The 25,456-nt window shown below is 46.4% G+C and overlaps 1 protein-coding gene across 5 annotated transcripts in view; it reads right to left on the minus strand.

The window, feature by feature from the left end:
* Window positions 1–25,456, minus strand: part of CCDC88A (coiled-coil domain containing 88A) — a 2,139,415-nt gene that overhangs the window by 1,373,319 nt on the left and 740,640 nt on the right. For all 5 annotated transcript variants that reach the window (XM_069608255.1, XM_069608254.1, XM_069608253.1 and 2 more), the window contains exon 9: window positions 18,253–18,334. In XM_069608255.1, coding sequence (XP_069464356.1) covers window positions 18,253–18,334 — 82 coding nt within the window. The remainder of the gene's footprint in view (window positions 1–18,252; window positions 18,335–25,456) is intronic.

Below are 25,456 nucleotides of genomic sequence, written 5' to 3' on the forward strand. Positions count from 1 at the left end.
CCACAGGCAGGGGTGCCCCTGATACCCGCAGAGGGGGCTTGCAATAGCGACAGCCCACTGACAATGAGCATCTTTGGACACTGGTGTTCGGGGGGGAGGTAGGAGGGTGGAGGGGGTGTGTTGGGCTCACTTGGGTGGCGGGTCGATAGGGTGTTCAACATGACATCACATATGCCATAAAAAGTGCACGATCAACCAATGAGATGTGTGGACATTGATCTTTGTGTACTAGGCCATCATAGGCGTACAGTCCATATTGTGCATGTCCCAGACACACGCAGTGCCACGAGTCCCGTGTCCATGTATCAGCCACCAGGCGTGAGTGCTAGAAGCATACATCAATGAGATGCTGACGAATGTCACGGGCCTCCGGTGCCTCGCAGACTCCATGAGGTGCTGCCACATCCCCACCCTCATCATGACCATCATCAGGTGCTTGCAGTTCTGCGTCAGGGGGCATGGGCACATTTCTACGTACGCACATGTTGTGGAGCATGACACATGCCATGACCATCTTTGCAACCTTCTCATGGCGGTACAGGAGTGCCCCGCCAGACCTGCTGAGGCAGCGGAAACGACCCTTCAGTAGGCCGAATGCCTGTTCTATGACTACACGGGTACGTGAGTGGGCATGGTTGTAGTCCTCCTCATGCTGGTCCCGTGGGTTCCGGACTGGTGTGAGGAGCCATCTCTTCAGTGGATATCCAGCATCACCTGTATGTGGACGAGAAACGTATGATGTGGAATGCCATTGATACGTACGCACACCCCCCCCCCTTCCTGCCAGGTCATTGCCAATTCACATACCCCAGTTCATCATGCATGTAATGAGACTCACCGAGTAGCCAGGATCTGTTCCCTGCGTGTCGCTCCATGTAGCGTGGTATTGTAGAGTTCCTCAAGACCATAGAATCATGGGTTGATCCAGGGAATCGGGCACAACAATGTGTAATGATCCTGTTGGAGTCACACACCATTTGTACATTCAGGGAATGAAATTGTTTTCGGTTGCGGTACTGGGCCTCCATGGCATGTGGGACGACCAATTCAACATGGGTGCAGTCGATGGCACCAATGCAACCCGGTATGCCGGCAAGTGCATGGAATCCCACTTTTGTGTTGGTAATTTCCTGCTCCGAGCGTGGTAGGGAGATGTAGTCGTCTGCGTGCTGCAGGAGGGCATCGAGCACTTGCAATAGTGTCCGTGAGAACAGTGGCTGAGAAATGCCATGCAACTGTCCGACTGTGTGCTGGTAGGTGCCTGTGGCCAGGAAGTGTAGTACAGACACCACCTTCAGTAGGGGTGGGATGGCGGTTGGGCTATCTATCATGCTGACAAGGTCAGCCTGTGTCATGTCCACAATGGCGGCTATGGTGTCCCGGTCCAGACGGTAGAGGGTGTGGATCTGCTCATCAGTGAGGTTGAACGGATGTGCTCGGAGGCGTGGGATTGCGGGCTGCCTGCGTGGTGGTAGTGGCTGTGCTGGTGGGCCTTGCTGGCCCTGCCTTGGCCTCCTCCTCCTCCTTCGTCTCCTCCGTGCGGCTGGTTGTAGTTGGTGTTCGTCTTCTTCTTGGAGTTGGAGCACTTGCAGTGCTATCAGGTCCCCCAGGGCCAACATCGCGAGTCCTGCCGGTAGCATTTCGGTGTGGTTGTGGGAGGAGACTGGCTGTGCAATTTATGTGTTTTCAGGCTGTATGGCCTCCACCTGTGGTGATTAATTCCACCTGTGCAAACTGCTCTCCCCTTTGGCCGAGCACGTCCCGCGCACAACGCTGCAATTCGGGGAATGGTATCTTGCTATTGCAATCATGTATTTGTACCCGATGGCCGTGTAAGATTGGTTGATATGTTCATTCTGCTGTGGTCCCATTGTTTCACATACTATCTGTGCAGTCGCGAACAGACTTGTGAAGGGTCAGTGGAACGTAGTACTCGAGTAACGGTGGGCCCTCATGCATCACTGTACCGAGTTGCAACGACGGGCGGGGCGTCCCATTTGTGGGTGAAGGCAGTTGCCATTTTCACACACAGCCGCACTCGATGGAATAATTAGTGATTTCAAACGGCCACAGATGCCTTTTCGACGTGATGTTGCAAATGAGGAATTCGAAGGGCGGCGCTTTCGGTTTCCAGCTAGCGGCGAGGAGATGCCCACAGGTCTGACTGCAAATATAACGTTCTATTGTTCAATGTCCTTGAGACAGGGCCCATGGCGAGGAAGCAATGATTGATATGAATAGTTTGGGATGCGCAATAGCTACGTGGGCGATGAGGCCGGCCGTTCCCAAATACATGTTACTTCACAACACTGGAATTACGGGCTGGGGCACTGTGGATTTTGCAGGCTGCATAACGCACAGACTCAATGGATGTTTCTAATGTTATGTGAGTAATTATTCAGGCGTTTTGATCCCGGGATGAGGGAATGATGAATGGATGCATGGGCAGGTGATTTGATACAGAGTTTGCCATGTACAGGGCTTCTTGGGATCTATCCGCCTCCCCTACGCTATGTGATGCAGGGCTGCCATAGTGGGACCATCGTCTATCTGGCCTTGTTGAGCCCTCCCTGTCTCGACGCGCCCTCAGACACTTGTGTCCATGCACGTTAACATTCCCATCTGATGGATTCTGTTTTCACAGACGCATGCACAGGTACACTCGTTTGTGATGGTGTTTGCACCTCGATATAGATGGTTATGAGTCGCAAGTGGTTTTGGGGTGGTGATGATCCTTTGGAGTGGGCTAGCATGCATATGGCTGTGGATTTCGTGTGATCATTGAAGTGAGTTGTTCGAATGTAGTTCTGATGGCCATTCTGTTCTTTTTCTTTTCTTTTGGTTGACAGGTATCTCCTCCCCTTTTGCCACTGCCATCTGTATGCCACTCCTGCAGATGGATTTTACTCCCGACACCTGCTGCTTCGTGTTAATCAGTGGAGCAGCATTACGATCTTATGGGACGATCGCCAATGGCCCACATGCCCTTACGCAGTACTGGTGGCTCGGACCAACATTTCGGCCTTTCAGCTGGACTAGTGCCTCCCCATTGGGACGGCCCTGCGGTTCTGTGCGCTTCCATGTTGCCTTTTCGTACGTGAATGTGGCTCTGTGTACCATGGGGGAACAGGGCGACACACAAGTAGTGGCTGGTCATTTCTTGCGGATGCAGCCCACAATGGTGATTAGTGTTTTGGAGTTCATGGCCTGATGGCTGTATGGGCTTGGTGACTTTGATGTGCATAAAATTTCTATTCTGATTTGGCCCGTGTAGCGTTTTTCTTTGCAAGTGATGTGGCATATGCCTATTTGGGGGGCGATGTATTGTGAGGAGATCTGCATTGGGTTCCAGCTTCGGGGTTTAGTTGCGTGGTACTGTACTGGGCGCGTTTGCCTACTAAGCCCGTGAGGTCAGGGATGGGGGCTGCCTATATGACAGTTTGAATGTTGTCATGCTCAGGGGCGGGGGATTGGGTTTTGTGTAACAGATGCCGGTCAGCCAGGTGGACTGGTGGAATGATGTGATTCTCGGAATATTGCTGGTCACAGGTGCCTGTGTTTGCGTGCGTTTCTTGGTGGGGGACTGTGGTCATGTCCATTGGGATGGCTTCTGTATTCGTGCCATCTGTGCCCTGCAGCTCCCATTGGCCCCTCTTGTGTTTCTTTTGTTCGTTGCCATGCATGGGTGACTTGTACATTTCAATGGTTGCATTGTGACTTCATTGCACCTACGGGGAGTTGTACTTTGTGGGCAGGGAGCGGTGTACAGGCACTCAGTGGGGCCGTTTACGGTTGATTCGCGATGCCGTACTTCTCACCATGGCGGAATGGTACATTACGCCATGCCTGATGGCGTTAGGTACATGTCCGCTAGGGTCGGAATTGGCGTACCCTTGCGCCATGGTGGTGTTTGCGGTTTGGCATGGCGCGCGCGCGCGTGCTTGGTGCAGTTAGCGTTGGCGTTCACTACGGTGTCGCTAATGGCTTCGTACTTTGCGGTGACGGGTCATAGTCGCACCGAGCGCTATTCGATGGCGGTATTGCATTTCCGCCATCGTTTTCCGATTTCCGCAAGGGTCGTAATGAGGGCCATCCTCTTCCTCCTCCATTAAGTAGGTGGAGATATTTAGTAAGGAGTCTTGTGTCTTTGTCAGGAAAAGGTTGAGTGGGTTTCTGCACAGGCTTAATACACGGTTTTAGGTTATTCTTTTGCACCAGTGAACTACCAGAGTGTCATCTTTATTAAAAAAGCTCCTGGAGTCCTTTGCCTTCACCATCAAGTTTAATTTCTGTTGCTTGTTTGGGACATTTGTTGATGTTCTTAACTTATTTCCCGAAAACCAGGAAAGTCTTTAAGGATGTAATTTTTGTAGTCGGTTTGGGAACCATCACCTTCTTTCGGGGCTACGTCTTCCAGCTCCTCTTCAATGGCGGTGCATCATCCGAAACTGCCACTACAGGGGTAGCGTTTACCTCTTCCTGGCTCGCTTTCGTCAGCTGAGTTGTTAAACCTAGGTCAACAGACTTGGGTATGAAATTTTGAGGGTTCTAAACTCATTGTTCTTACTAGTTAAGTACCTGACTACCTGGGACAGGCATACCGCCACCTCCTCCCAACAAGTTCCCTGCTGCGATAAAACCCTCAATGTAGATCATCTTCACATGCAACATAGCCCACAGGGTCATTAGGTCTTTTAGGGTGTCGTTCATGGCTTCATATAGCTTCATAAACTGAGCCATCGGAATAGTTACTACTGACATCTTGCTAAAATGATCATTGCCTTGAATTCTTACACTCCTTTTTTTTATTTCTTGGGGTTCTTGCGGATCCTTGTTCCCGGTTCAATGTACTCGTGTTTGCTGCCGATGGACTGGCAGGCCCTCTACATGGAGTTCCAGCCGGAGGGCCACCGACTACCCTTTGGGGGTTCCATCCCTGTTGACAATAATACATTTAGACCCCGATCCATCCTCGTAGGGGACATACACCCAGGGCGGACGTTGCTCACCACCTCATAGGTTACTGGATGGTTAAACCCGTCGATAACCAAATTGATGGACATGGGAGACTTGGTACATTTTCTTTGTAAACCACTCGAACCAAGACAGTCTATTCTTCCTCTCAAATGATCAATGTCATGCTGTAGAGAGCTACCCATCGAAGCACTGACCGACAAATGTAATGCTTCATTCTGCTGGTTGATGGGCAGGCAGTCATCAGCAGTTGAATTGACTACAATGATTTTATGGGGAGGCTCAGTCACAAAGTTCCGATACCCTTTTTTTTTTAAAAAGTATTTTATTGGCATTTTTAATTAAACATACTATATTTATACGCATAAAACATTTTTATTGAACATTTGAACAAACATTACAAACCAAACTTGCAGTGTATACAATAACGTTTCAATTATGCATCATTCAACCATGTTCACTCCTTCCCTTTTCCCACCCCCCGTTCCGAGCCTACTTCTGCTAATGTTCTGTTCCTGCATCTTGTGATGGGGCTTCCCTTTCCATGGGATCCAAAGGGTCTTGCATTGACCCAAATAATTCTGCTATTAGCAGTCTCCAGGCCACCAGGGTCTCAGTTTCCTCCTCCCCCCAGTGCTGCTAGCTTCTTGCCATACCACGGTTTCCTCCTCCGCCCATTTCTGCATATCTTTCCACCATATCTCTAATCGTGGTTTGTGGCATGTCTTCCACCCCATAGCAATTCTCCGCCTCCGCTTTGCAAGCGCATAAGCCAGATCTTTCAGTTTGCTTACGTGCCTACGTTTTCGTGGCCTAGGGAACCCCCCTAACAGGCAGGCCCACACAGTATCCACCACGATCTTAATACTCTTTGCTGCTAGCTTGTGTGCGACCTCGCCCCAAAAGCACTCAATAACCGGGCATGACCAAAACATATGCACCATGCCCACGCTCTCCTCATCGCACTTAGGGCATGCCTGCCGTCCTGCATTTTTGAACTTGGATATCTTTTGGGGTGTCAGATACGCCCTATGTGTAATATACAATTGCATCTGTTTAAGTCTTGCGTTTCCCGAAACTTTCTTGTGATACCCCTGGACTCGTTCCCACACCCCATCCTCCATCGGGATACCTACTTCTTCCTCCCATTCCAGTCTCAGTTGCACCAGCTCTTTTCCCACTTTGGACATCATCATCTCGTATATTCTAGATATCTCGTGTCCCCCTTCTGCTATATCATATATTATGTCTATAGTAGCATCTGGTTCTTCCTCAAGCACCAATTCGGACCACTTTCTCTTGAGCTTCCGCGCCAGTCTATGGTACGTGATATACTGGCCAGTGTGCAACCCAGTTTCCGCCCCCAGCACCCCAAAATCTGTTATGGTCCCTTCCTGACAAATATCCCCCAATGTCACTATTCCACCCGGCTCCCAGTGAATTCTAATTATCATCCTTAGCTGCTCTTCTCCACCCGCCAGTGCAACCAGTGGTACCTGAGGGGAGCACGGGCATGGGTTCCCCATCAGTTGGCACGCCCTTCGCCACATCTTCCATCCTAGCACCAACATCTTGGGGCGCCCATCCATTACAGCCTGGGGCAACCACATTATCTCTTTTAGGTGAAATGGGACACAGCCCCGTCGGAACAACCTGGTTTCGGTGGTTGCATCCTCTGAGAGCCATTTAACCACATATTGCAGCTGACTCGCAACATAGCAGACTTCATAATTAGGCAATTTTATACCGCCCTTCTTGTAAGAATTCTGTAGCTTCCACAGGGTCACTCTGTTTCGTGTACCATGCCACAGGAAGTCCCTACACATACTGGCCAAAGTTCTGATACTCTTAAAACCATTTTCCAATAGCGCATTTGCTCTGCTTTTACTCAAAAAAAGGACAGCAGCATTTGTTTAATGATCCTTCTTTTAAAGGACTAACACATGTCTGAATGACGTGAGGACTATGCTATGCCCAAAGTGCATCGATATAATAAGGTGACACTGGTGCATGTTATACAGTGACAGGGCCATTTCAAGCCAGGGCAGTTTTGCCTATGCACGCTGAATGAGACGAAGCAGAAGAAGATAGAATTAACGCTGACACCTGTGAGATTAGATAGGAAGCGATAGCTCTACGAGACAACAGCTTCTCATTGAAGAGACTTTTCCCTGTTTTGCAACTTAAAAGATTGGTCTGAATGAAGGTCTGTGGTTAGAAGATCGAGGATTATTATAACCACAAAAGATTTGTTGTCCTGACGAAGGCCTGTGTGAAATTGACGGGGGAAGCCGACCCGGGATGGGGTTTACCCTTTGATGTTTAGGCGGAAACGCGGTGCGTCAACACAACAACCGTTGTTTTCAATCCTTTGGCAAACAAGGAATGGAATAATGGACAATAATATATCCCACAGAGATTAAAAGAATTAAGGCAAAAACAGAAGCGCAAGATAGTGTAAGGCATAGCAGACTCGGACCTTTCAAAGCAAAAGTTCACATAGGTCTCCCTCGATCGGGCTCAGACCTTTCAAACACAGCACTTGTAGGGGATCCCTTCCCCAAGCTTAATTCACAGTTGTTAGGGGTTCCCTTCCCCTAGCTTACCACACGTCCATTCTCCCTCAGTTGGGGGCCGACCTTTTCCTGCTATCGAAGACTTTCCAATATGCAAGGCTTTTGCTATAGACCTGCACAGGACCACTTTGACTTTCCCTTTAAATAAACCTCTTATGTTGTTTGCCCCAGTGTCTCTTGGTGTGGGTAGTTCAGTATCACAAGCAGAAAAGTTCAATCTTCACCTTCTCACTTCCCTTTTCGTCAGGATTATTCATAATCATTGGGCATTTCAGAGATCATTCACCTTATTGCTTTGTAACAAGCAATTCACCTTTCTCAGAGACTTTCGAGTGGGCTACTTCCTTTCACTGGACCACTACATTGCTTTGTATCGCTGGCTTCACAGTTAACAGTAATTAAAAGTTCCTCACAGGTCTGCCTTTCTTCGCGTCTCACCCACACGTTTGTAGCCTTCAATTAGAGATATGTTGTTGCACTTTCAATCTTTCTTAAACACACCGACCTTTCATGTCGCTCGCCAACTCACTGGCTGAGTGCATGCCTTTCTTGTCTTTTCTGTTTCAATTCACGAGTCAAGGTTAATACCACAGGCTTGGCCTCGCCTCCCCAACTCTGTCGTTCACCCGGGAGGGTCACTGGCGCCTTTGAAACACAATGCAGTGTTCTTGTCTTGTACGGCCTTCTCCACATATCTCTTACGATTCCTTGGAGGCAATGACCTCCGGCAGGGCACTCATGTGTTCCTTTACCCTCGGTTCTCGTTCCTCGATCCGTTGCTCTGTTCCGGTAGGTTTGCCTTCGCCCCAGCAGTTCTGCTGCTTCTCGTGTTCCACCTTGCTCAGAGTGTGTCTCTATGTTGCACCTTTTATCCGTGTAGGGAGAGCTAATGGGTGTCAGATGTATGTAGTTAAAGTTAAGTACCTGACTTTGCCTGACCCGATTAGCAGGACAAGTCCAATGTAATGTGTAAGGGTAAGTCTTGTTCCTCTCAGTCGCCCTCTTCCTCAGCCCAGTGTCCGTGTAGAAAGGGAGGGAGGGGGGAGTTGGCACATCAGAGAATCCTATGAAATAGGAGGGGTCATGGGTACGGGAAAGGGGGAATACTGTGTCCCACAATCGGCTGCCTCACCCCCACTTACCGAAGACCCCTCACCTAGGTGATCCTCCAGCACTGCCCCACCCCCAGGGTCTAGATCCAAAAGTGATGGCAATGCCCTGGCCACCTGAGAGAGAGATCCACGGGGACTAGTAGGTGAGACACCCTTTGTTTTCTCACATACACTTCCCCTATGCGATGTAACTGCATCTGTTCCACAGGGAAACCGGGAAATGAAATCAACGTTCCCATGTTCCTTGCCTTTTCGGTGTTCCACAGGTTAGACTCCTTTCATTGACTTATCCATACCAAAACAAAGGTGAGTGATGAGTATGAATTTTCTCCCTAAAAGGTAGTACCGACGAGGGATTATCAGCAGATAATGCTGAGGGTTGTACACAATTCACCTGTCAGAGTGTTCAAGAAAAAAGTTCTGTGAATACAAAACCAATATGCTTTATTTGTGACATGCCTGCCCCAACTGGAAGATCATTGTCTACAGCAGCTACATTCGGCCTTGATACCTCTGTTCATCACTGTGCCCTTAAACTAGAAGACAAACCCCTGCTTGCTAAACTGAGTACAGGCGATCTTATTGCACAAGATGCCATGTACCATATTCATTGCCTCTTATTATTATATAATAGGAGACAAAAAAACAACACAAGAAACTGAGATGGACCAGATTAACCATGGTATTGCATTTGTAGAACTTCTATCATACATCAATTGAAGCTCGAACGGACAATTAAATTGCTCCCATATTTAAACTTGTTGACATATGCAAATTGTACATACATGAGGATAAAAGAACTTGGCAGTGATCTTTCAGGATGCATATATTTCACAAAATTAAAAAACGGGATACTTGCTTACTTTCCTGACATGGCAGCAAATAAGCAAGGCTGTCATGAGATGCTTATATTTAATAATGATATTGGATCTGCACTGAGAATACGGTGAAGATAGTGACGCTGTTCATCTTGCTAAAGCAGCAAATATAGCGAGAAGATATATCTTTAAAATGAAAAATCACGTCAATTGATCTTTTGGAAACAAGTGTCAGGATGACTGTGCCAGCATCTCTGTTAGCACTGGTTGCTATGGTTACGATCGGCCGAAACATTAAATCACGGTCAAGTTCTTCAACAATGCCACAACCAACATTCACTGTTGCACAGTTACTAATGTACAACAGTTTGGTGAGACATCGGGAGTATGAGTTTGAAAGAGCCTCCAGGCACAACTGAGAACAGGAAACTCCTTAGCCTATCTACTTAGGTATTTTAATCCTTGTGAAGAAGTGTGAACTTTTTCTCGGGTTAAGCATATCACACAGAAAATGCTGTCATTCCGCTTCAGTTAAAAGAAGGGCTCTTCACGACTAGTGCGGCTGACAATATAGATCACAATCTAAGCTCTACCACAGCTCATGACTCTTTCCATGGTACAGGAATTTCAATATTTCAACATCGAGATTACAATTTTACTGTGACTGAGTGGACTATGACTAAATATTCTTGTGCAGAGAAAGTGACTAAACATATTCCTGAGTGCTACACCAGCGTGCCTCCTGTTCCTCCCATGAGAAATGATTGTCCTTTGCCAACAGTAGAAGAGAACTTAGTTGACTACCAAGTTACGCCGCAAGCTATGGTGAAACAATACACCGGGATGAAGCATTTAACACAGTTTCTGGCTAGAGACAACCTACAAGGTGGTGAAATAATCACCTGGACTGCATACTACGCAAGTAAACAAGAAGAAATCCAAAAGATTTTGAATTAACACTTTCATCCCTGCTTCCTCCATCTCCAGACCATGCTATACCAGTGGCCATGATTTGCTGCTCAATGGATATTGTGAAGACAGCATTTAAAGGCCTTAGTCCTGGACAGATTCCAATCATTATGTTTGACCAGCAACTCTACGGATTGGCAAAATAAATCCAGTGGAACTGGCCAACAACTCATGGTGAAGATCAATTAATTGTAATATTTGGTGGGCTGCATAATGAGATGGCAGGTCTCAAAGTTCTTGGAAATCTCTTGGATGAAAGTGGGTGGACTGGAGCATTTGTTTGAGCTGATATGACCACAGCTCAAAAAGTGGATTTGTTTTTACATGGTTCCCATGTGACTCTTACCCGTAGGGCTCATCAAATCACAGCCAGTTGTCTCTGTTTACTTCTGCAGCAGGCTTACAATGACTACAGCCAAGACATAGAGGATAGCAGTCAAGTTAAGTCACTTGAAAACTGGTGTAAAGAAAGAAGTGAAGTATGTACCCAATTTAGATTCCGGTACATCATTCCAAAACTAGAACTCCTTTTGATGACATTTGTAAGAGTGATACGAGAAGGAGATTTCCAGCTCTATTTAGAGGCGCAATCCAAGATTGTTCCCTGGTTCTCTTTTTCATTGGACCATACTCACTGCACAATGGATTCCTGTCCTCTTGTATGATATGGTTTAATTTAAAAAGCATCATCCTAACACCTATGCAGAATTCGTGAAAGGAAGGTTTGTCACATAAAAGTCAAAGCTTGCGTTCTCTGCTGTGAGGTAGCAGAGGAAAAGGTGGCCTGCCAGAGGCTGTGTATGGGGTGGGATCACCTACTAGGGCCATCCTCTGGCTCTGGTTACCGTGGGTGGTGCCAAGTGTAGGACAGGGAACTGTTCCGTCAGTCTCACCCTATGGGTCTCTCTGTGAGCCTTCTAAGGAAGGGTGGTCTAACAGGGTAGATCCCTTTAGAAAGAATTCACACCAGAGAAATGTAGAAGTGGATTAGGAATTCGAAGAGCAGAAATGTCGAGTAAGAATAGTTTGTGTTTAAAAATAAATAGGGGTCCCCATTGGGATCCCTAAAAAATCTACCTTGGTTTCTGTGACACATGGAAGATTAAGATAAGGACTCAGGGCCACATCCTGTTAGCAGAAATTTTATTTTGCAGGTGCAATGCACTCCCTATACAGTTGGTTTTGGGAGTGGAGGTGGGTGGTCCCATGGGGACTGTCATTGGCCTGGGGTGTGGGAGGTGTACACTCTTACCCCTGGCTGGGCCAGATAACAGGGGCTATACTTGATTTCGGAATCACTTTAAGACTTTTCTTTTTTATCTTTACTAGCTATGTAGAGGAGAGGAGTGTAAGAGGAATGTAAGAAGCGGCGAGGAGGGTGAAAACAGGAAGGGAGAAATCAACAACAGATACAGAGAAAGCAAAGATGGTAGTGTGGAAAGGGGTGAACCCAGAGTGCACAATGTAGAGTTTGGGAAGGGTGGAAGAACACGCAACTGGTGAAGTGCCAAAGAGGTGCAGGTAAATCATGAGGACAGAGGAGAGGAGAAAAAGGGTATAAGGGAAGATCCAATGGGTACGAGCATATGGCAAGATGTCAAGGAGTTAGAGACCGGCTGGTAGGTTGTAGAGCCAGGACCCTGAGAAAGATAGGTGGTGAGAGACGTACAATAGGTGGTGAGAGACGTACAAAAGCAGTGGAAGTGCTAGGTCGGCCTCATGCCTGCCTACAGCTAAGGGCCTTTGTGAGAGACTGGCTCAAATTCAATATTTAGCTCAGACCCAAGAGGCACTAACCATTCTGGACATAAGACCTGAGAGAAGGTCTCCCCACCGTATGAGCGCCACCCAAATACACTTACAAGAATGCAGAAGGTCCAAGAGCGATAATTCGCACAGAGACAGAGTGAAAGGGAGAGACGATGCAAATTCAAAAGTTAATATGCTCTGTCGTGTCAAGCTTCTGGGTGAGAACAGGACCCACGCTTGATGATATCTAAAGGATTTTATCTTTTGACTTTCACCCACAGACACTGGTGTGCTGGGCCATAGTTCACCCTGGGGAAACTTCAATTCAACCTGGGAAATTGAGCACACGTTAGTGGACCACTGTGCATTAGGATTGCGTTTCTGTATGTATGTTTGCCTACATGGGGTTATCCCTGTGAAAAAAATCTTAATAAAAAGGTATTGGGAAAAATCTTTCATGTCTGGTCTATGTTTGATGCATATTTGCCTTGCGACGCACCCATATTGTTATGTTAATGGGTCTTGTACTGTGCACTGTTGCCACTTGCGTGGTCTCTTGGCGCTCTGGCGGATCTGCAATGGAAGGGGGTTGGGGATTTGCTAGTGGGGTTGTGAGGGGGAAAGAGCAGAGAGCTTTGATGTGCTGTTGGCAGCATCAGTTCAGAGAAACCAGTCACTGAACATTGGTACGTTTTCGGTCAGTAGCTGTCGTGTGGTGTTGAGTCTGGTTGTGTATGGTTTGGTTTCATGTTGGGTGAATTGCGTGCGGTTTGTGGTGCGGTAGAGGTATGGCTGTCTTTAGTTCTGGATTTAAGGGTGAGTATGCAGAATGGTGAGTTTTTAGTATGCTTAGTTAGTAGCAATACATTTCCTACACCCAACCATCCATCTAGGTGTGGTACATTTCCTACCCCCAACAATCCATCTAGGTGTGGTACATTTCCTACCCCCAACAATCCATCTAGGTGTGGTACATTTCCTACCCCCAACAATCCATTTAAGTGTGGTACATTTCCTACCCCCAACAATCCATCTAAGTGTGGTACCTCCGGGCCCCTGCACTTTGGCTGGCATTACTGCATTTGCTCCATGAGAGGGGCAACCACTCTGCACTTAACCCTGGCCCCTGCTGGACTGGGCGCACTCGTCCCCCTCCCCCTCCCTTGCACTTCCTGTCACTGCGCACTTCCACGACCTTGAATGTACTAGGACTAGCAAGTTTGTCCAGTCCTCCCTCTGTCTCCCCTCCCTAACCAGACCTAGTACTGTAGTTTATTGGCGATAACGCTAAATGCGCTCGATGAAAACAGTGCCGGAAAGCAGGCTACCTCCCACAAACCCAGCACTAATAGCGCCACCGTCTTGGGCGCTATTAGCGCCGGTGGGTAACACATTGCCGCCAGAACGGGAAGCACATTTTGAAAATCACAATCCATCCAAAATCAGAGCCCCTGCCAGCCATCCACACCTCCAGAGCATCTAAAATGTCTCAACCGAGGACAAGGGGCAAGGCAGCCCAATATCGCTTGCGCAAAGTTCACGGAGGGAGAGCTCATTGTCTTGGTGGATGAGGTTGTGGCCCACCATGCAGAGCTTTATGGTGCCAGACAGAGGAAGACATCCGCCCAGCGCTGCACCCAGATCTGGCAGACGGTGAGCCAGAAGGTGTCGGCAGTCAGCCACGTACCCCGGGATGGGGAAGACTGCTGCAAAAGGTGGAATGACCTGCATGTGCAGGTCTGTGGAATCCTGGCCCAGCACAGACTGGACAGCCTGGCCACCGGAGGAGGCTCACCTCTGCAACTTGACCCGATGCCCTGGGAGGAGAAATGTAGTACTGTCATTGACATGGAGGGTATCGAGGGAGTCGGAGGAGCCGAGGCGGGTGCTGGAAGTCAGGAGGCAGAAGGTGAGTCAACCCACCACCCATTTGCATGCAACTACAACAGCCCAGCACAACATCCCCCCAGTGGAAATACCCATGAGCCGGGAACTGTGACTGGGGGCAGTGCTTGGGAGACACTACAGCACCTACGGCAGCACCCATGTGCCAGTGCACCAAGGCCGCCCCTGTCAGCCATCGGGACCTGACAGTGACAAGTACTAGAGCCCCCCACCCCAATCATCATGTAACAGTCTAGTTGGTAATGGGGATCAGATGCATGCAAGTAAAGCAACGGCTAGGTCACCAATGTACTCCTGCCATGCCACCAAAGCCAATTGCAATCCACCAAGTGGCCCCTCCCCAGTAGGTGTCCCAATCGTTGCCAATCCACTACCAAACGCAAGCAGGCCAGGCCTGTGCATAAGTGCTGTAATGCCAAAACACGTGAGGGATTGTGTCCTAATGCCATCCCCTATGCCCCCTACAGGCACACAAGCTTCACTAAGGAGTCAGGGGATGAGGACGCAGCAGGGTCATCTTCACACGCGCACTCCTGCACCACCACCACCCACCACCCACAAAGAGAACACCAACACCTAAGCGCAAGACACACCCCCACCTCACCCCACCGCAGCAGGGGCATGCCCACACCACAAGCGCAGCCCACCAGATGCACACCTGTTGCCAGTGAGGACCCCACCATGGCAGTCCAGGCTGCCAGGGAGGACACAGCCCCGACAACCATCACCTAGGAAGAACAAGGGGTGAGCAGTGGCGGCCACCATACGGCAGAGCCCCAACATCAACCCGCAGTTGCTGCCCTCCACCACCCAACACACCCGAGAGTCCAGTCCGGGAAATGGAACGCAGCCCAAACTCACAGTGCCCAGCACGCCGGCGTCGGGCACACCCCCTGGAAGCAGACACTGACAACCTATTAACTTAGGCTTCAATGACCAAATGGATAAAAATGCAACAGCTATAGCCAACATAATCAACGCACTAGGTCTTTCCCAAAAAGTTAACAAACCTACCCACCTAAAAGGGAGACAACTGGATTGGACAGTGGACCTCAACTGCTTAGCTACCATCTCTTCCATCCTGCCATTATCGTGGACAGACCACTCTTTGGTCTCCTTCCACTTATCTACTATAAGACCCACTCCATTGGCTCAGCCACTAGCACCACCATGCTCAACTAGAAGTAAAAAAAGTATCACAGTAGAGAAAGTCATCCCTGCTATCTTGCCCACCTTGAATGCACTGCCAGAAAATCTTGATCCTAGTATCCTAGTTCAGGAATTTAATAATATTATGCTCACCACTCTAGACAAAATTGCCCCTGTAAAACTCAGACCTAGCAAACCAATAGCCCATTTAAATAAATGGTTCACACCACAACTTAAAGACCTTTGTATCTTAAAGAAAAAAGTGAAACGAATTGGAGACTTTGCCCCTCCAGCGATTACAAAGCTAAATTAACCTCACTTTCCTCACAGTACAAGAAGGAAATCTGCCAAGCAAAACACAATTCCTACGATGAGCGCATTGCTAATTCCAATTCTAGTATGAAAGAACTCTTCTCCATACTCAATGAACTAGAATCCACAATAGCTATATCCGATGCTTGCACCAAGGACAAATCCTGGTGCACAGACATCCAACACGCTCTAACTAACAAAATGAACACGCTCCAAAATAAAATTCTGCAAAAAAAAAAAGAAGTACTGAACCTACAGCACACGCCTAATATCCTCCTGAGCCACAGGCACACAATACCACCTTCCACTTTTCTAAAATGTCCACCTTGGAAGTAGAAAAAATGATCTTGTCACTGAAGCCCTCGAATTGCAAAGGTGACATTTGCCCAGCACAATTAATAAAAGATGCTGCCAGAGAACTATCCCATTTCATCACCAAACTGATAAATGCCTCCTTTGCCTCAGGCACCATCCCTGCTAATCTTAAACAATCATGGGTGCTCCCTCTTCTCAAGAAACAGACGCTAGATCCTCTCATCTCTACTAATTACCGGCCCATTGCTACTGTCCCATTTCTACTCAAAATATTGGATAAAGCGGCCTATATCCAAATTCAAAAACATCTTGAATTGCACAAACTCCTACGTAATATACAATCGGGCTTCCGTCCACTACATGGAAGAGAGACAGCTTTAATTGACCTAAAGTCCCAAATAGACGAGAAGAGAGACAAAGGTAAAACAGTACTCCTTCTCCTACTTGATCTCTCTGCCGCATTTGATCTGGTCAATCACAAGGTCCTTTACCACCACCTCGACTCTGCGGCCCACTTCGCCACGGGAGCCATCAAATGGATTGAGTCCTTCCTGAGTGAGAGAACTATGAGAGTCTTCTCCCCCTCAGCAGCCGCAGACCCAACACCCATCCTATGTGGTGTTCCTCAAGTTTCTTGCGTCTTGCCAACCCTCTACAATATCTTCACTAAGCCCTTGTTCGACGATCTGGACCATCTGGGTATCACCTACACCAACTACGCATATGATACTCATATTCTCCTCCCGCTTTCTGGGGATCACAGTCTGGACATGGGATTGGTGAACAAAGTATATCTTATCATCCAAGCATGGATGGCCACTCATGGCCTGTGCTTGAACGATGATAAGACTGAATTAATAATTCTGGGCTCACAGGCCAATATTAAAAAACTTGGCCAATAATTCTCATCATTTAATATTGACGGGAACACCATCGAAGTCTCTAAGGAGGTAAAAACCCTTGGATTCTACTTGGACTCCACACTGTCTTTTGATAAACAGGTGAAATCCCTGACCTCCTCTACGGCTTACACCTGCAAGTTACTCGGAGCTGGTAAGCCATTCCTCTCTGATGACAGTTGCCTTATCTTGGCCAAAGCCCTAATACTTTCTAGAATTGACTACTGTAATGCCCTATACTGTGGTGCCAATAAATCTACCATCCAAAAGCTCCAAACATTACAGAACAATGCCTTAAGAACAGCCCTAGGCATAAATAAAAGAACCCATATCTCCTCCCTGAGATGCCAGCACAAATGGTTATCCATGTCCAATAAAATACAATAAAAAACGCTTTCCTTGACTCACAAAGCCCTTAATAATGCAGCCCCCAGCTACCTTATAAATAAACTCCAGAGAAGACCCTCGATCAGACCCTCCAGAATTATGAATGACAACTGTCTGACCATACCGAAATACAAGCTCACAACTATCTGTGGTAATAGCTTCACTGTAAAGCCAGCTACATCTTGGAACTCACTGCCTCAAGATTTGAGAGCCGACCAACCCTACCTAAACTTCAGAAAAAATGTAATAAAACACATCATCGCCACTGTGCCCCTAGCCTCCCAGCACCCATTCTAGACCGTTCTTGGCCCACACCTGCAGAGACATATTCACCATGCATTAATATTGTATTACTGTGTAACATTTAAAGACCATGTAGAATCCAGCGCTTATGTGAGTTTAAGGGATATATGAAGGGTATCACTCCTGCAACATTTCTTCTGTACATTGTCTACGATTTTATCTCTGTAATTACATAGACCATTCTTAGCTTTTGCTCCTATTTTGCACATTGTGTATATTCTGTATATTTTGTAAACATGTAAGTACTGTATCTGGTGTATATTTCGTAACTTAGTAAGTTTTGCATCTTCATACTGCTGCTCCCGTTTACTTACGAGTCTGGTGCGCATAACAAATAAATAAACAAACAATTTAGAAACGAACTATGGCTCCCCAGTTCTCAGCCCCACCAGGCGACATCCCCCCTCTCCATCCCAGCCGACGGCCGCACTGGGCGCTGTCATGGAGCAGATAAATGCAATGGAGGAACGGCATTGCCAAATGGAGAACATTGCCACTGAACACAGCCAACACATGCAGGCTATTAGTGACGCCATCCAAGCGGCCACGCTTGGATTGTGTCTTTTCAGCTTCCCTGAGTGTGCAAGATTAAGTTTCCATCTACTAACAAAGTATGCCATAGTAATTATTTCAACATAATTGGGTGATCCATATTATGCAATACGATTACTACAAAAGATAAAGTCATATGAAAAGGACCACCTCAAGACACCTGCTTTGCTTTCTTAATAGCATGCTCCCTCATTTTAACTTTTTAAAATGATGAATTATAAAATAGGCTAACCTCTTGTTGAAGTCTTTTAACTTCTGTCTCCATATGTTCAAGCTCCTGTTTACAGTCCAAACATTGCTCTGTTTTTTCTTCCCTAGAAGATACAAAACACATACCTTCCTATTACATTAGTAGACAATGAATTCAGGTTAATACAGGTTAAGACTATATACAAATAGCTATATCACTTCACCAAATTGCAAATGATGGTGATACATGTACCTAAACCTTTTTGCAAGTAATGATGATACATTTTTTTTTTGCTTTATTTAATGTGAGGTGGCTAAAATAAGGCCTCCTCGGCCAGTCTCAGTTTGCAGCAAATAAAGAGATCAGACAGACGGGTGGTAAATCAGGCTTCATGTATTTTATCGCAAATACACAGCACACTGGGTTATCAGCAGGGACAGCAGCATGCAAGTGTTCGGGCAGTCGGCACAAGGAGCTCTCTCGCAAGCCCCCCACACAAGAGTGCCGTTTAATATGTTTCTGTACTTTCACAATGTGGGTGTTACTTGCCACGACATTACAGACATTTGGCAAGAACTGTCGACATCTTACTTGTGACGCAGGGACATTGTGTGGTATTATGAAAAAGCAGCATTCGCAGAAACCCCTTCTGTTATCTCCCATATACGGGCTAATGCTTGTACAGAAAAAGCAGAAGGGAAGGTCTGACGTATTCTCTGCTTTAGGAGGTGTTTGGGCCTGTCCGGGGTGCTGCGTGTAGAGCAGGCACAGGGAGACACAGGGAAATGACATGGATGGTCTGAGGCCTTACTGTATTGGAGAGTCTAATAGCAATGTTTTGCATTGCATAACATAACATAGTACAGCATAACATAGCATAGCAATCCTGCATATCATAGTATAGCATATCAATCCTGCATAACATAGCATATCAATCCTGCATATGATAGTACAGTAAAGCAATCCTGCATAACATAGCATAGCAATCCAGCATAGCATAGCAATCCTGCCACATCAACACACCGTTTGGTCGTCCGTGAACAGGGTGTACACCACAGGGAGCAGGATTGGGGTATAATCTTAACGAAAGATACCAAGATATATGGGTTGCATAAGGATAGCCAGCAACCAACAGACACCAACAAAAACCGTGAGTGTGGCATGGGTGGGGAGTAGAGCAATCACTCTACTCCAGAAAGCTCCTGCCACTCTAACTTACCTATCAATGGCCTAGACTGCTACAGACCTGCACCATGCATTATTAGAGAGATATGTGACCACCAGCCCAAACCTATTCATGGCGGGACAGCAAACACTGCCTGCAGTATAATGCTAACCATACCACGAGTGAACCACAAAGACTAGCCTGCGCCAAATCTAGACAGAAATGTGACTGTTAGCATATGCCACACTTAGATGGATTCTCAAGTTTAGCCTATGCCAAATCTAGACAGAAATATGATTGTTAGCATATGCCACACTTAGATGGATTCTCAAGTTTTATGAATGTCAGCATGTCCACACGTAGATAGACTTATGAATGTTAGCATGTCCACTCTTAGATGGAATTGTGAATGTTGGCATGTCCACACCTAGATAGAATTGTGAATGTTAGCATGTCCACTCTCAGATGGAATTGTGAATACTGGCATGTCCACACCTAGATAGAATTGTGAATGTTAGCATTTCCACTCTCAGATGGAATTGTGAATACTGGCATGTCCACACCTAGATAGAATTGTGAATGTTAGCATGTCCACTCTCAGATGGAATTGTGAATACTGGCATCTCCCCTCTCAGATGGAATTGTGAATGTTAGCACTTAGATGGAATTGTGATTCTTAGCATGCCCACACTTAGATAGAATTATGAATGTTAGCATGCCCACACCTAGATAAAATTGTGAATGTTGGCATGTCCACTCTCAGATGGAATTGTGAATACTGGCATGTCCACACCTAGATACAATTGTGAATGTTAGCATGACCACTCTCAGATGGAATTGTGAATACTGGCATGTCCACTCTCAGATGGAATTGTGAATGTTAGCACTTAGATGGAATTGTGATTCTTAGTATGCCCACACTTAGATAGAATTATGAATGTTAGCATGTTCACTCTTAGTTAGAATTATGAATCTTAGCTGTCCACACTTAGATAGAACTGTGAATGTTAGCATGTCCACTCGTAGATGGAATTGTGAATGTTATCATGTCCACACTTAGATAGAATTATGAATGTTGGCATGTCCACTCTTGGATGGAGTTGTGAATGTCAGCATGTCCACTCTTAGATAGAAATGTGAATGTTGGCATGTCCACTCTTGGATGGAGTTGTGAATGTTAGCATGCCCACACTTGGATAGAATTGTGAATGTTAGCATGTCCACTCTTAGATAAAATTGTGAATGTTAGCATGTACACTCTGAGATGGAATTGTGAATGTTATCATGCCCACACTTAGATAGAATTGTGAATGTTGGCATGTCCACTCTTGGATGGAGTTGTGAATGTTAGCATGTCCACACTTGGATAGAATTGTGAATGTTAGCATGTCCACACTTAGATGGAGTTGTGAATATTGGCCTGAGTCGGATCTAGATGGAATTGTGAATGTTAACATGTGAAAGATGCATTAAGAAAGCGTGCCCTATAGCCTCTCCATGAATTTAGAAATGTGCCCAATAGCCTCTCTGGTAAACTGAATTTAGAAGTGTACCCAAGATCCTCTGTGACAGTTGCATTTAGAAGTGTGCCCAATAGACACTCTGGAAAGTTGCATCTAGAAGTGTGCCCAATAACCTTGCTGTGAATTTAGTAGGGTTCCCAATAGACACTCTGTGAAAGTTGCATTTAGAAGTATGTCCAATATCCCCTCAGTGAAATTTAGAAGTGTCCCCATAGCCTCTCTGAGAGTTGCATTTAGAAGTGTGCCCAATAGTCTCTCTAGTAAATTGAATTTAGAAGTGTTCCCAACAGCCTCTCTGGAAAAAGCCTCTCTGAAAAATTGACTTAATAGTGCGCCCAGTAGCCTCTCCGTAGAAAATGGAATTTAGAAATGCGCCCAATAGCATCGCTGTGAAGGTTGCATTTAGAAGTGTAACCAATACCCTCTGTGAAAGTTGATTATAGACGTGTATCCAATAGACGCTCTGTAAAGTTGAATTTAGAAGTGTTCCCAATAGACGCTCTGTAAAGTTGAATTTAGAAGTGTTCCCAATAGCATCTGTGAAAGTTGACTATAGAAATGTATCCTATAGACACTCTGGAAAGTTGCATTTAGAAGTGTGCCCAATAGCCTCTAGTAAACTGAATCTAGAAGTGTGCCCAATAGCCTCTCTGTGGAAAACGTATTTAAAAGTGCGCCCAGTACCCTCTCTGGGAAAGTTGCATTTAGAAGGGTGCTCACTGAAAGAACATATAACCGATCATACCACACCACCATGCTTACTCTCTCCTTACATCACCACTCAACTAGAACACAGAGATACTATGACACATTCGGTATAACTGTTCTCATACCAACATTCCGCCGCTTACTCCACATCATTCTATGTAATCACTGCTGGTTCCACACCCCCAGCCAGGCGTTTTCCTCAGGCCTAACGCAGCCACATCCGTTCCGGATAAATCCTTGCAGAACGAACACATTCTTCTGATCTCTCAACCACCACACCTACCGCTAAGAAGCAGCTATTACACGAGTACCGCACGAGCTGCACACATACCCGGTGCTCACACGCACCTTTTGACTCTCCCTAGTCTCTCTATTGATCTGAACTTCAGTTCCCAAGGGCGTTCAACCTACAAGCGCCTTCAGACCATACCAATGGTATATAAGGCGCTATATAAGTGCAAAATAACATAACATAACATAGGGTGGAGAAGTACATGTGCGTTAAGAGCACCAGGTACCATGGGTTGCCGCACCCTCCATCTTTGTTATCGGTGCACTAGCAGCCAGTTGGTGGAAACTTGTAAAAAGGCCCGTGCTCGTGGTGCCTATTGTGTGTATCCAGAGAGAATTGTTATAGTTTCCACTCATTCGGGGTGTGTGCAATTTCTTATACTGGGATTTACCCCATTGTCTTTTGCTGCGTTTGAAAAATGCAGTTCCACAAGATTTGTGATTTTCCTTTTTTCCAATCTTTTATTGTCTCGAATTCATCAATTAATAATATAACAGGTGGTGCCGACACGTGTTTCGACCTAACAGGTCTTTTTCTAGGCTGGTAGGTAAAATAGAGGGATTGTCCTGGTTCCTGCTTATTGCAGGTAGGTCAGTTAGTTACTGGGTAGTGGTAATAGCAAGGGCTCAGTCCGCCCAGTGCCTGGTTTAGCAGAGGTCAAAACCCTGATCCCTGCTGATCACTCAGTATTCTGTGTATTTGCGATAAAATACATTAAGCCTGATTTACCACGGATCTGTCTGATCTCTTTATTTGCTGCAAACTGAGGCTGGCCAAGGGGGCCGTATCTTGGCCACCACAGTTGTCAAAAGCAACCCTTCACAAAAAACAGGTGCAAAAAACCTACAATAGAATCCATACTCAATTCATATAAAATTACAAGAATTTCCAACAAAATGAATTAAACTCTTACCCTATTTAAGATGAATACGTAAAACCATTAATCACACTTAGAACCTATCAATGTATACCACTCCGACTTTAAATTCACCAAGTTAAAATATGCTAAAAATATTGGCTGATACATTGAGTATTCAGCCAAAATCTAAACAACAATCCCAAGAAAGTCATCACCAGTGTTTTTGGGACCAATTACCATATACTGGTTCCAGCGTTCTGCAAGGCAGTACATTTGTCATTACCGCTTCTCACACTCCCCAACTGCTTCCCGAACTTTTGGCGCCCATGCTCACTCCCTTTCTGGAAAGGTTTGTTTTAGTGTTTATGTATTCCATCTTTGTTGCTCCTTATTTATATATTTATTCCAGCCTTTGTTCTATTTACTTTGATTTGCACTCTAATGAATATCCCAGCCACTTGTGCTCCCCTGCTCCCCTCCATTGCCCTGCCCTTTGCTTGAACCAGTCCTCAAACCGCCCTCCCCTGCCCTCTTCCCTCCCCACTCCCACTCACCCATCCTCTGATTGGCTGCCTGAACCAGGAAACTCTACCTTTTTTTGGGGAGGCCCAGAGCAGCCTTGCCCTGGCAACCAGCCGGTAAAGGTCCAGAGGGCAGCTCCCATTCCCTGTTTGGCCAGGGACGCCTGACGGGACATCCAAGGTAAGGTTGCATGGGTGGTAAACACAGCCATTACTGTGCTTGAATAAAACCCTTCCACTTCTATATATCTTTAATTCATAAGGTACTTCTGCAAACACTCTTCACGCTGTGCCTGCTACCCCTGCTACCTAGGCAAACCTCCCTTTCGTGGAGTACTGTCCATCTGTTGTATCCAGACAGTTTCTATGTGCTGGTCATGTGTTGTATCTAGACAGTTTCTAGACGCTGTTCATGTATTGTATCTGGACAGTTTCTAGAAGCTGTTCATGTGTTGTTTCCAGACAGGTTTCTAGGCACTAGTCGTGTATTGTCTTTAGACAGCTTTCTAGGCGCTGTTCATGTGTTGAATTTATACAACTTTTCAGCCACTGTTCATGCTTTGAATCTAGGCATTTTGTTGCACTGCTATTGCTTTGAATCTAGGCATTCGCTCACTCTGCTTATGATTTCAATCTGGACATTTTGCCACACTGTTAGTGTTTTGAATCTAAGCATTTTCTCACACTGTTATTGCTTTTAATCTAGGCATTTCTTCACACTGCTATTATTTGAATTTAGGCATTTAATTGCACTGCTATTGTTTGAATCTAGGCATTCTCTCACACTACTATTGCTTTGAATCTAGGCATTTAGTCACACCACTATTATTTTGAATTTAGGCATTTTGTCGCATTGCTATCATACCAGCGCATCTAGTCGCACATCTACTATGTTGAATCTAGGCACTTCCTCACCTTGCTCACATTGCTAATGTTTTGAATCTGGATGCATTTGATGTATTGAATCTATCCATCTCAGGCACAGTTAATACTGATACTAGTTTCATCCCTCAGACTTCTGAGCTTCTCAGACAGTGAGCACCGCCCTGACCAGATCCCACAGCAGTGCCATATTCTCCCTAACTCTACCCAATTCTATCCAACTATCAAATGTTCTGGACACACCCTTCCTGACCACCACGCCTCACTCTGCCCAGATTAGAGATTCACACGGGCTCGCCAAAAACCTAGCCAATGATACTCCCTGCCACCGACTCCCCCTTTCCACAAACCACCCACCCTTTCCATCTTCTCTTTCACTCACTTCCCTCTCCCTAACCAATCAAACTCCCCTTCATACCCCTCCTCCTTCCCCCAGCCCCCTCACATCACCTCCTCACACACCCACTTCCCCTGTGTCCCCCACACTTCCAGGAATAGGGCAGCACGCTGGCACTCTATTGTTCACAATATCAGCAATGTCTACCACTGTGAGAAACTCGAGGATATTCTCATGGATAGGCCCTGGGGACCCTTTTTTCAGGTGGCCAGGGAAGGGCCATCGTGCTTGGATCCCAACACTCAGGGTGGACAAGGGAGGGAGGATCACCTGAACAGGGGGTCAATGGGACTGCAGAAGGAATGCCCTTGGGAGCGATGCGGTATTCCCTTTCTTTTGACACACCCATACCAGATATCCCCTCTGTCTGTATGGGATATTGTCACCAAAGTCCCGTTCTACCCCAACCTTTTCCCATACCGAAAAAAAGGCGAAACCATCAGGGAAAACAAAGACCACCCCTCAATTCCAACATGTGTTTTACCCCTCTTTACTGAAAACCCACTTTTCAACAACCCTACATTCAAACCCCCTTTCCTGAGAAAAATCTACAACATCTTTATTCCTTTTTTGTAGAATATCACAAGTCCCATAATCCCATTCCCCTATTGAAATACTTTGGGACCGGGACGAGTATGAGGATTACTCAAGGAAAACCCTTTGAGAGACAGAAGACAGACTATCCCATCTTGACAGTAAGTTGTCCCACTAATGGAGTCAGGCAGGGTCAGGTAGACCCAACCCTGACAAAACACCTGCAACCAATTAACACCACACAGGTGTACAAAAGGAGGCTGCACAGGGAGAGAAGGCAGTTGCTGCTCCTGGGAAGCCAGGAGGGAGGCTGCAAGGCGGAATCCAGCAGATGATCCCTACATGAATCTCAAGCATTCAAAGAG

The sequence above is a fragment of the Ambystoma mexicanum genome, chromosome 4q, assembly GCF_040938575.1.
Source record: "Ambystoma mexicanum isolate Mex_15411 chromosome 4q, UKY_AmexF1_1, whole genome shotgun sequence".
Lineage (NCBI taxonomy): Eukaryota > Metazoa > Chordata > Amphibia > Caudata > Ambystomatidae > Ambystoma > Ambystoma mexicanum.